This window comes from Daktulosphaira vitifoliae, unplaced genomic scaffold (assembly GCF_025091365.1).
Source record: "Daktulosphaira vitifoliae isolate Bord-2020 unplaced genomic scaffold, ASM2509136v1 Scaffold_4, whole genome shotgun sequence".
NCBI lineage: Eukaryota > Metazoa > Arthropoda > Insecta > Hemiptera > Phylloxeridae > Daktulosphaira > Daktulosphaira vitifoliae.
In genome coordinates this window covers 3,765,000-3,777,547 of record NW_026099575.1, presented here as the reverse complement: position 1 = coordinate 3,777,547, position 12,548 = coordinate 3,765,000, and the positions used below count along the sequence as shown (strand labels likewise).

General features: G+C 29.2%; 1 protein-coding gene across 5 annotated transcripts in view; it reads right to left on the bottom strand.

Annotated features, from left to right (window-relative positions):
* Nucleotides 1-12,548, bottom strand: part of LOC126903875 (uncharacterized) — a 39,686-nt gene that overhangs the window by 9,372 nt on the left and 17,766 nt on the right. For 3 of the 5 annotated variants that reach the window (XM_050682409.1, XM_050682410.1, XM_050682408.1), the window contains 2 exons: nucleotides 4,860-5,015; nucleotides 4,617-4,787 (listed from right to left, as the gene is read on the bottom strand). In XM_050682409.1, coding sequence (XP_050538366.1) covers nucleotides 4,617-4,787; nucleotides 4,860-5,003 — 315 coding nt within the window. In that variant the 5' untranslated portion in view covers nucleotides 5,004-5,015. Of the gene's footprint in view, nucleotides 1-4,616; nucleotides 4,788-4,859; nucleotides 5,016-5,077; nucleotides 5,388-5,599; nucleotides 5,742-12,548 lie in introns of those variants that run through there. The other 2 variants (XM_050682412.1, XM_050682411.1) reach the window with 2 other exon arrangements.

Here is a 12,548-nt window from a genome sequence, read left to right as displayed (position 1 = left end):
AAAACTCATATTAATGGGGGAAAATGTTTCGGGGTAATTAACTGAATATAATTTTTTTAAAAACATATTCATCTTAATATACATCATTAATAAAAAGATATTTTTTTTTTTATTAATTTAATAACTTAAATAACAAGGAATGGATTTAAAGTGTATACAGCTGACGCAGTTCTGTTTTCTAATACAATTCTTTTATCATTACTCCATCTGCAAGATTTCTTCCCAGCCATAGAGGTAGATGAGGCACTTAAAAACCAATTGATTTGAAATAGAAACATAATAAATAAGAGTAAACCTGTAAGTTATAACTTAAATAAGCTAGCTGGTGAGGCGTTGGAGTTAGGACTGGAAAGAATTTTTTTTGCAAAAGCATTCATAGATAGATCCTATAAAGAAAGATAGAAACTCCATAATACCTAAGTCTCTCTTAAAACCGAATAGGTTATTGGGGATCATAATATTTTTTCCAGAAACCAATCTAAACGAGTTTTTAATATTTATTCTACTATTTCACAGAGAGATGAGGAGAAGGCAATAGGTCGAAAATGTATTATATTATATTAGGGGATGTATTAGGTTTGGGGATAGGAATGACGTGAAAAATTCTCTAGGAGGAAGGTATAAGGCAATTGACCCATAGAGAGTTTAAGATTGATAGGAGAGTGTCCAAGCCTAATTGACGGAGATTTGTTAGTAGCAAGGGAGAAATACCGTACAGGCCGGACGATGAGGAGGAACCAGAAAAATTGCTTCAGATAACTATTCAACAGTAAAAGGTATAGTTAAAGAATGTGTGGAAGCATTAGATAAATTAGGGGTAGTTAAAGATGAGACGGTCATTTCTTTGTGAGAAGGAACGTAAAGGTGGCGTTACTTTATTACAAAAAGAAGGAAACCAAAATTCATTTAAAAAAACTGGACGACGATTAATGCAGTTTTTTAATTTTTTAGCAGTAAACTAAAGCTCCTGAATAAATGTAGAGGGATTAAGGGAGGAACAAAATAAATGCGAAGCATTTTTTTGCATGTTTTTAAGTTCGAGTAGCAAAAGATCGTATACGTTTATAAGCAAGAAAATTAGAAATAGAACCGGAAGATCTGTAATAATGGAAATAATCTCTGCTATGGTCTTCCAATTGGTTAACTACTACGCGGAGTCCAGTTTAGTACGTCATTTGTTATTGATCAAGCTCTTAGTACATGTCCAAGTCAACCAAGTCTTTTGTGTCGTATTTCCGCAATTATACTTGGTTTTCCTAATAATTTCTATATTTTCCAGTTAGACCTAATTTCGTACGTTTGGTCTTCGTTTCTTTTAGGTCCATAGATCTTTCTGAGGAATTTCCTCTACAAGATAGCAAGTTATTTTCATCTTTACGAGTCGTAAGCCATATCTTACACGCATACATTATAACTGGTCTTATTTCATTCTTTAGACTTCTTGAATAGTTATTTCGACTCCATTAAGGCGTAAAAATATTTTTTTTACGATGTAATAAGTTTTTCAATTTCTTCGTGGTTGTCGTTTGTGCTATTTAAATTGGTACCTAGGTATTTGAAATTCTTTACTTCTTCGAATATATATCCACCAGTTTGTAACACCGCTGTTTGTTCCTACCGACTCGTATGTATTTTGTTTTGCTCTCGTTAATAATGAGTCCCAATTTTTTTTTGCACTTATAATCAGAGATTCCGTGACTTTTTGGATATCTTGCTTGGTCTCACCCAATATTACTATATGCATATGCGAGCAGAGAATATTTTGGCCATAATTTATGTATGTATGATATCCTCCTATGATCCTCCTAGAAGTTCCGCTATGATCGAATCTTCCCCTCAGGCTTTATTATTTTTGAGCATTTTTAAAGGATATTTCTAGTTCTTTCAAACTTGAGATTTTATCTTCTGACTTAATAGTTAGATATGCTATACTCTTTCCTATTGTTTCTACTGTCTTCCCTAAAATCTCTTAGAAAACTTCCCTGAATTCTTCCGCAATCTTCTTTTCTTTTGATATAAGTATATCATTCTTGTCTTTCATTATCTTTTTCTAGGTTTACGCTTTTTTTGCCAGTTCCTTTAATATCCCAAAGAAGTTGTGGAAATTAAAGTATTCTTCTTCATTATTTTTTAATTTTAATTCTCCTCAGGTTCTTTTTTCTTTTCTTATTTTGCTTTAACAATCTTTCTGTTTTTATGCTAATATAAGATTACCATTAATAGTAATCTGAGTAATTTGTATAGACTGATGAGCTGTAATGGCGACACCATCATAATCATTGTGTTTATCGGCTTGTAATATATTGAAATGACGAAGGGAAAATTAGGGTTGGGTAATAGCCATGTTTCAGATATAAGAGAAAAGGAGCATTCATGAATTCATAAAATATTAGCAAGATTGTAGGCGTGTGGAATGATACTTTTAGTGTTCAGTTTGAAAATGTTAAAAGAAAGAATAAAGCTACTTGAATTAGTAAAATTATAACTGGGCATATTTAATGTCAAAGTCTTAAGGTTTTAATTGAGGAGGGAAGATAAAAGGGAGCGATTCCAAGGAAGATTTGGGATTTTGAATAAGTGAATGGAAATGTTTAACAATAAAAAAGGGAATTAAAATATTTTTATTATAATGAGAAGAGTTAACAGAGGCCATGTAATTTAAAAAATTTCCATTAGGGAAAAAGGAAAATTGGTTAAGAGGTTTAGTAAATGGAAATTGGGAAAAAAACTTATTATTATTTTTTTATGTTTGTGAAAAGAAGGTGGGAGCAAGGGAAGGGAATAATATCGGTACAATTAAAAGGAAAATGAGAACTAATTGACTAAACATGTTGTATATTATTAGTATTATCGTTAATATCACTATTTTTGTTTATAATGTTAGCAAAATATGAAGCAGGGTTGACGATACTAGCGCGTTTAATTTGAGCAGCTTCAAAATAGGATACGTTGTTTGTGGCCATAATTTTTTTAAAGTTATTTTCATTGGTCAATTTGGCGCAGAAGCGATCGATGGATGGATGGTTCAATTGACAGAAGATACATGAAGGTGGGGATGATGCTTTGTCCTGGCATGTAGAAATATTATGGTCTGTCTGACTACAGCGACCAAAGTGTTCTTTACTAAGGCAGGACTTTTGTGTTTGTCCAAAACGAAGACGCGCATTGAACGGGACTGTATACGAAGAGAAATGTCAAAAATGATCTTGTAATTTGTTAGATATTTGGGGAAGTTCGGAGCCAGAAATTTCAATTCAACATATAGCGAGGGGACAACTTTGACAGAACATTCAAAGCTATTGATTGGTTTGATGTTAAGAATTCCTTTAAATGATTTTGTGATAATTTTACCGAGTTTCACTGGATGTAAATTACCCATATTGTTATTGCCAAGCGTAAAAACTACTAATTACGAAAGTATAGATGGCTACGTGGAGACTTCGCTTTATTATTAATTGAACTTTTCTTATCAGAAGCTAAAAGATTTTCAATCGAAGATGATTGCCTATGTAACGCGAGCGATTAAGGCGAATTTATGGATAAATAACTTGTATCAAAATTAAAATATCAAAATTAGACTAAAATTGAAAAATAAAGCGAAAATGAGAGGTGCTTGAACAAAATATATCTATTTTTGTTAGAAACATTTCTATTTATATTCTACTTAAAGCTCTTAAAAAGAAACAAGGGGTACATTGAAATTTATATTAATTCTCATTTAATCACGCTGTTTCGCATTAGCTAATTATTACTTTAATTATGAAATTATTACTTATTACTAATTACTAATTAATAACTATTAAAATCTCGTCATAAATCACTTTAAGGCAATGTCATCGTTTCAGATCATAATAGACTTTTTACTGGTACTTTTCGAAAGTAGCGCACTTTACTGGTAATTAACATTCTGCAATACTGCAATTATATTATTTTATGTAAAAAAGTTGATTATCGAAAAAAAAAATCTATAAGGGATTTAGATATATAATTATGAACAATTTTTATAATTATGCAGTTTAATAATAAAAATGTAATCATTATTATAATAAGGATTTCATAAACCATAATAAGTAAGACTTACATATAATATGATATATTAAATTATCAGAATAATCAATTATAAATGTTTAAATAATGTATATTTGCAATTATTTTACCAAATATTTATTTAAACCGTAACGTAACTAAGAAATTGCTAGTACTTTGATTTTAAAAATGTGTTAAATATAACATTAAGAATAAGGTTTTAATTCTGCTGAAATTTTTGTGCAACTAATTAAGTTATTTTTCTTGTCAAACAAAACTGTTCGAAGTGTATATTTTCCATAAATAAATAATTTTGGTAAATTACTCTCTTTAAATGAAGCCGTATCAAATCCTCTTGAAAAGTAATGACCCTGGAAATTATTGAAAGACGCACAAAGGGTATGAATTCATATTTTTTAATGATTAAACTATTTAAGTGTGATAACTATTATTATGTGTCATTGCTATAAGATTTTAATTATTTTAGGTTCATTTAAATTCATTGTACTATATTTTTTCCAACTAAAAAATTAAAATAATTTAATCTGGATGTTTATTAAATAATTGAAAAAAGGCATAAAAACAATTACCTTAGGCCAGGGACAATTTATAGTTGGAATTTGAAAAGCATCTACAAAACTTTTCCATGTTTTCTCTCCGTATATTCCATATTTTATTGAAGAACATGCATTTTTTACATTCACTAAAGAGTTTTCTTTGAACACACCAATAGAGTCATATTTTCCCGCTAAAACATTAATCTACAATAATATACGTGATAATTAAAAAAAAATTATAAACTATTATTTTTACATTTTATTCATAATACTTACACTAAGTGAATCGTCTAATTGCTGTTTTAATGTGATATTGCCAAACAATATTTGAGAATATTTAGTGGTTATACGAGGAAACAAATTGAATTGAATTGGGTCGTCAATGCTTGAGTTACATCTTTTGTATTCTTTGATATCCATCCAAAATGGTCCCTATTAATTAAAAAAAACAATACAATCAGTACAAGTTTAAGATTTAACAGATTATCCCTAACTAAACAAAACTATCTGAGTTGAGATGTTTTTTCTTTTTCATATATTAAAACACACGTTAAGAATTAAAGTTATAAAAGTCACTTCTAGACAAATCTTTTCTTATTACATTATTGTTCCCAAAATATATTTAATGTCCTCTAAATTCAGCCAACTATGGGCTTAATGACACGAAACAAATGTTAATTTATTTGTTTAAGACAATAAATTTAAAAAAAAACGTTAAAAGTCCCGTTTTATAACCAATACTGATGTATAAAATGAAACAGTATATAATTTTATTGTATACAGATATTTTCTACTGGTTAGGTTTAGGATAACGGTTAATAAAGTTCTAAACATTTTTATTTTTAATTTCGAATAAAATGTAGTTTACTTAAACTATAAAATATTTATAAAAAAAAAATAAAAATTATTTAATTAATTTATTGTATTGTCGTTTTATAGTAAAATTTATTTATCAATATTAATCTATAGATACAGCGTGAATTGTTATATTTTTAACACGCTTATATTAGTTTCACCTGTATGTATGTTTGTAACTCTCCACGCGCCACGTGTTATTATTCTCGCGTAATGTCGTCTCTGGCCTTGAGATAAGAATGTCGTAACGCATTCACCCCACCACGCTCATCACATCCTGACAACACTATTCCTGTATAATTTTTTTTATTTTTGGTTTTCGTACCAATAAACGCGAGCGTGTCATCAATATTATATATATATATATATATATATATATATATATAAACAAATTTTTATTGTTTATTATGAGATATAAACATTTAAAGGTTAAAATTTTTTTGAGTTAATATACATGTATAATACATAAGGGATTATAAATACTGGTAGCTAATTGGTATTTTATGACGATTTTCACAGGTATATAGCTTTTTTTATCAATAGTAGTAAGACACAGTTGTGAAATTATAAACACACTAACTGGCAATACAGAAATTATATTTATTAATAGTCATAATTGACAATAAACACTCCGTGACTGTGACAGCGATGTCATAAAAAACTAAAAAAATAAATTTTTAAGGCACTTCGAACTAAAAAGTTAAAAATAATTTTAAAAATAAGCTTAAAACAATAATGAACGAAAAATACTAATACTAGTGCAAAAAAAGCGTGGGTGCTTTGTGCTATATTGTTCGTATATTGAGCGCCCCACGTTTTTTAGCTTCGATGCGAAGCTGAGAAGGTATTAATTTTACTATGATGTGTTTTTTTTTCACAATAATACTAGTATTTTTCATTCATTATTGTTTTAAGCTTATTTTAAAAATTATTTTTAACTTTTTAATTCGATGTACTTTAAAAGCGTGTTTTTTTAGTTTTTTTAACTATATTAATTGAAAATATGGAAAAAATTTAACTTATACTCGTCAAAATTAAAATTTCGCTATAATAAAAAAATATAACTTATATTTAAAACTGCTAGTCTAATTTTTTTCGCCTTTATCGGCAAATGGAAATAAATGGAGGGATGATAATTACGGTATAATTAATTGTAATAAAATTATCATAATTATTCATTTTACTTAAATAAAATATTTTAAGAACGTTTTAATATTTTCCATTCTTCTGTTCTGTAAATTGAAAAAATGAATTATCCCATTTTACCTAAAAACTCGGGGCAATGCACATCTAGCTGAAGCATACAAACTGCTCCAGTCTTGTAAAAAATCTAATTATATTTGATACTCACCATTAATTTTAATTGTGTTTTAATAAAATTCATATTTCCAATAATTAATAGAAATAATATTAATAATATTTTTTTTACCATCATATTTTACGCGTATATTGCCACTAATTTCTAACAATATATTAGAAAGTGAGAATTAAAAATCAGTAAACGTTATTTCAGTGAATAGAAATTAAATTTATGGAAGGTACAGAAAATGTATAAACTTGATTTAATACTCTGAATAGTCTAATTATACTTCCATTAGATATCGTTTTTGGGTTCAAATATTATTTTGTAGATTAATATCACTACAATATCTGCATGCATAATTACATTTTATTTATAAACATATGTCAATTGTTTACAACTATTATACGAAAGGTTTTTAATTTTGTTTTTACAATTAATAATTTATTTATGGTCTTAAAATACATAACATATTTAAGTATATAATAAAAATTAATCACTTATGGCTAATATTATTGACATTTAAAATTTTAATAAAAATATTAATTTTATTAAATTTATTTATATATTGCCTCCTCTGCATCTAGAGGTGAAATCTCACGCCAAAGCCACAGCACTAAGATTCCACAACTTAGGTATGTGGACTTTGGAGAGTGATACAACAGAACATGGTAAAATACTAAAAGAGATAGACCAGGGCTTTCTGGAATACCCCTTGGACTATATCAAACCGGTTCTTAAGAATAACATTCCCTACAAAGTGGAGATCACTACACGTAGAGAATGGAATATCAACCACCTGACTGAAAAAGGAGGATTTGTGATACATACAGATGGATCCAAAAAATCAGGAAAGGTAGGTGCTGGAATTTAGGGTTTAAAGCCATGAATAAAAGTCAGTATATCATTGAGCTCAACACCCTCTGTCTTCCAAGCAGAGGCGATGGCGATACTGGTAGGGGCTTAGAACCTGCTGGTATGCAAAAATAGAAATATAACTATCTGAAGTAATAGTCAAGCGGCTTTGAAGGCATTCTGTAACAATCAGGTGAATTCAAAGCTGGTCCTCGAATGCAGGAAAACTTATATATAGAATCACTATCGAGGTTCAACAAAGTTACACTAGCGTGGGTACCGGGACACAACGGTGTCACTGGAAATGAGAATGCTGACTTTCTAGCCAGGAAAGGAGCAGAGAACACCTTTGTTGGACCAGAACCAGTGGTAAGACTCACTGAGCAATTGGTGCAGAGAACAACACAGGAAAATCTGGAAATATTTGGTAGTAACTAGACAATCTAAAATGTTTATCAAGACCCCTGGTCTACTGTTGGGTGATCTTAATAGCATGACTAGACATCAAATAAGCACCCTAACTGGTTTACTGACAGGACATGGTCACCTGCTTAAACATCTTAACGCAATGGGGGTATCGGAATTACCATTGTGCAGGAAATGTAGAGTAGTAGAGGAAGACTCATTTCACATCATGTGTGAATGTGAAGCCTTGTCCACACTAAGATCAAACTACTTGAATAAACCTTTTCATGAAAAAGAAGATATTAAAAATCTAAAACCCAGAGAGATACTTAATTTCGCCAAAAAGACAGGTCTCTTTGGTCATCTTTAGAGGTGACTTTATGATTGGTAATGTATTAACACTTTGGTGGGTAAACCGAATCAAGACAATTCGGTATGAGGTGCGCACAATGGACCAACAGGTCTGAGTGTATGGGCATTATGTCCACCTCGATAATAACTAAAACTAAAACTATTTATATATTTTTTGTTATATATCTTTATTTTGTATCTAATGTGTCATAAAAATAGTCTTTACATATCTTTTTCATGTAATCTTAAACGTGACGAATACGGGACAAGTTTCCCTTGGTGGCAATACAAGGAAGGGAAATTTGAACAAATATAGTGGAAGCAACTAAAAGGAATATTAAAATATATGTTTCAAAATGCAAAAGGCAGTATAATGCTTTTTAATCCCCAAATTTACACCGTAAATCATTAGCGGCAAATAATCTAAGAGTTCCAAACGGTGTCCTTGTGGGTTACAAAGGATCTTCAGGATAAGAAAAAGAATGGTATGGTATTTAGTGGCAGATTCTCACGGACAGGAGTTTATGGAGATTTGATACCAAATTAAATTAATTTTTTTTCTTAGTATAGCAACCAACAGCTCTTCCCCACCCTGTTTAGCAGAAACCTTTCCGAGAGTGGATCCTAGAGTTATAGCAAGCATTGACTACCCAATTCAATTAAATTTGTTTCCTCGTATAACCACTAAATATTCTCAAATATTGTTTGGCAATATTACATTAAAACAGCAATTAGACGATTCATTTAGTGTAAATATTATGAATAAAATGTAAAAATAATAGTTTACACTTTTTTTTTTAATTATCACGTATATTATTGTAGATGAATGTTTTAGGGGGAAATTATGACTCTATTGGTGTGTTCAAAGAAATTTCTCTAGTAAATGTAAAAAATGTATGTTCTTCAATGAAATCTCGAATATACGGAGAGAACACATGGACAGATTTTGTATATGCTTTTCAAATTCCAACTATATATTGTCCTTGACCTATGGTACAAAAAAATATAAATTACATTTTAAAAATTATTTCAATTTCTTTTAAAAATCAAAAAATATTTTATGCGTTTATTAAAATTACTTAATAAACATACAGATTAAATTATTTATACCGTATACTATAAAGCATATTATGTATCAAACTTAAATAGTTTTTATCGTTAAAAAATGTGAATTAATACTCTTTGTTCAATCATTTTCAGGGACATTACATGTCAAGAGGATTTGATACGGCTTTATTTAAAGACAGTAATCTTCCAAAATCATTTATTTATGGAAAGTACTCTTTTCGGATAGTTTTCTTTGACAAAAAAAAATAACTTAATTAGTTGCATAAAAATTTCAGCAGAATTAAAACCTTATTCTGAAAGTTATTGTTTCTTACAGGTTCCTCCTCTAGTCACAGTTTCATCGCTGCTAATGTTGCTGCTGTTATTGTTGTTGTCGAGGGTGAAGTCTCCTGCAAGTGTGGTGGGAGGGGTGGTGTTATCAGCCTCTGTTTCACGTGCTGACACTAGTTAAATGGGTATGTAGTCGGTCCATGTTTTAAGGTCGGCTATTAATTGATGAGTGTTCGATAATCGTTGTGCGTCCCAATGTGTCAATAAAATATACGCAGCATAGTACTTTAATATCTATGGTAATGATTCGCTCATATATGGATCCGCCTGCTATATCTAATTTTGCAAATCTATATTATGGAGAGTGCAGGGCGCACTTGCTTTCCAGCACACTGTAGTACGTCGCTATGCTTATAGATGAATTATACATGTGGTATCATCCCAAGAAACTTCCTGATCTGTTAGAAAATCAATCAGAAGTACGTCACAGTACAGATTAACTAAGATCACTGTCGTGAAATTAATAGCTCCACTCATCCAACGAGCTTGGTGCATGGCTCAATAAATCTTTCTCTAATTTTTGCTCTAGAAAATTTTACTAGAGCAAAAAAAGACACCAACATTTTAAACGTCCCATATTAGACGCGGAGTATCGCAGTATAGAGCTTAGAATATATTTAATAAGCCCCAATTGTCTAACGTACAATAAACAGCATTAGCTTGTTCATATCCCGTCAACTTTTTGAGTTTCGATATACCAATTAATAAATCTAGATTTTTACTAATTATCACAATTGGTAACCTATCAATGTCCGAGTCTATTACATTTAAAGTTGGTAAAATCTTTCTATCCCAATTCACAGTGACACATATAGAAGAACAATTTTGAAATTTTTTTTTTATTTAACTAGACCGTTCAATTCACATAGCATCACAGCATCTATGTATTGAAAACTTATTTGTAATAAGAGAATTGACCTAAATCTTCAACTGTTGCCAAAATAATATAAACTGTGTCTCGTGCACTTATTTTACACCGATCTATCGCAGCTACAAATTTCGGTACTATGAAATTTGTTTGCCTCCTTTTATTCTGTTTTGCTAAAACATTAAAAGGTTTTTTAATTCCAGATTCTATGGATGAAGAACTTAAAATTATATTATCTGATAAATAAGGTATTTCTTAAAATTTGATTTTAAACAATTCTTGTATGAAAAATTAAGTAAAAAAATTAATGAAATAAGTAGTATCACTATGGTTCGTCAGATATGATAAAATATTCGTAAATATGCCAATTACGACAATTTTACGAAATATTACGTATTTTGACATTTTTCTGAAAAACTAATGGATTTAGAAGATAAATTGTTAGAACATAATTTATACAAAACAATTAGATCTACAATTTAAATTTTGTAATTTTTTTTTTAAAGCGCTAATTTACGAGTTAATTGCTAAAAATTAAAGATCTACCCCTTTTGTTTTATTTTAAACCCCCAATCGGCACGAGTTAAACTTATCTGATCAAGATTTTGTAGCCACATGTTTATACACAAATTTGGGAGGGGCAAGTCCGAAGAATTTCCAAAATTTTTGGAAATTAATTTCCTTAAATAACTTATTTTAAAAATAAGGGACACCCTAGTATACATATATTTAAGAAAACTTAAATACAGCGCTTTATTAATATACTCAGTATCATTATTGAAGTGACTACATTATGTATTAATTGAGTTTATTAGTTTTAGAAGAGTTAAATTGGTATCGTTTATAAAGTGTAAGTAATCGCCGTCGTCAACTGTTGAAAAGAGCATAGCGATTAAATTAGCAGCAGAACGTGTTTGATTTCTTGGATTGAAGTCTGAATAAATTCTTGTTAAAGTTAAGTATATCAAAGATAAATTATTATACAGGTTGACGTTTGGTCATACTGAGTAAAAAAAAAAATTTTTTTTTGTTAATGTAAATAATTGATTGAAGAATAATTTTTAATAGTTTGTCAATGTATAGTTAATTATTGTAGTTATTACATATAGGTATTAAATTAATTGATTTAGGTATATATATATGTCTATGATTTAAGGTTACTGACTTTATATATTGAGTTGTGTACCAAGATATTTGAGGAGATAATTGTAAATGGATACCCTATCTTTTACGCCTTATATGGAGAAAGGATGCAGCGACTGATAAAATATTTGTCATTCAAGTTATGGCTATAATATAATAAGAACAGATCCTACAAAGGATTCTATATTTTTAATTATAAGTGATGGTTTTAAAAACGAAATATACAATAATTTTTTTTTTTTTTTTTAAGGCCTTTGAGACCATCTTGCCGTAGAACAAATTCTCCCCCATTCTTATCTATTAAATTTGTAATCTATCCTCTTCCATCTTTCGTAACGTCCAACATTGTGAACCATACATGATTATTGGTCGTTTGATTGTCAGATACAGCTGAGTTTTGACCTCTTTTGAAAGGATTTTAGAGCTTAAAAGTTTGTCTAGTGCATAGAAGCATTTATTTCCTTCTAATGTAAAGTTATTCCTTTTGAAATGACTTTACATTATTATACTTGGCATTATAATTAAGTGTGACAAAAATATTATATAGATTTTTAACTATATATATATATATATATATCATAAGATAATTATTTACATTAGGTACATTTAAATATTTAGATACAATACTCTTTTATTCTAAACTTTTTCTTGACAGATGGAATGGTTATTACATTAATTGGTGGACTATTGAATTTAGATATATCACTAAAAACAGGAATTAATATAATATATTCATTGGCATCTACTATATAAGATTCAAAATGAGAGTGAAAACCTATTAATTTTATAT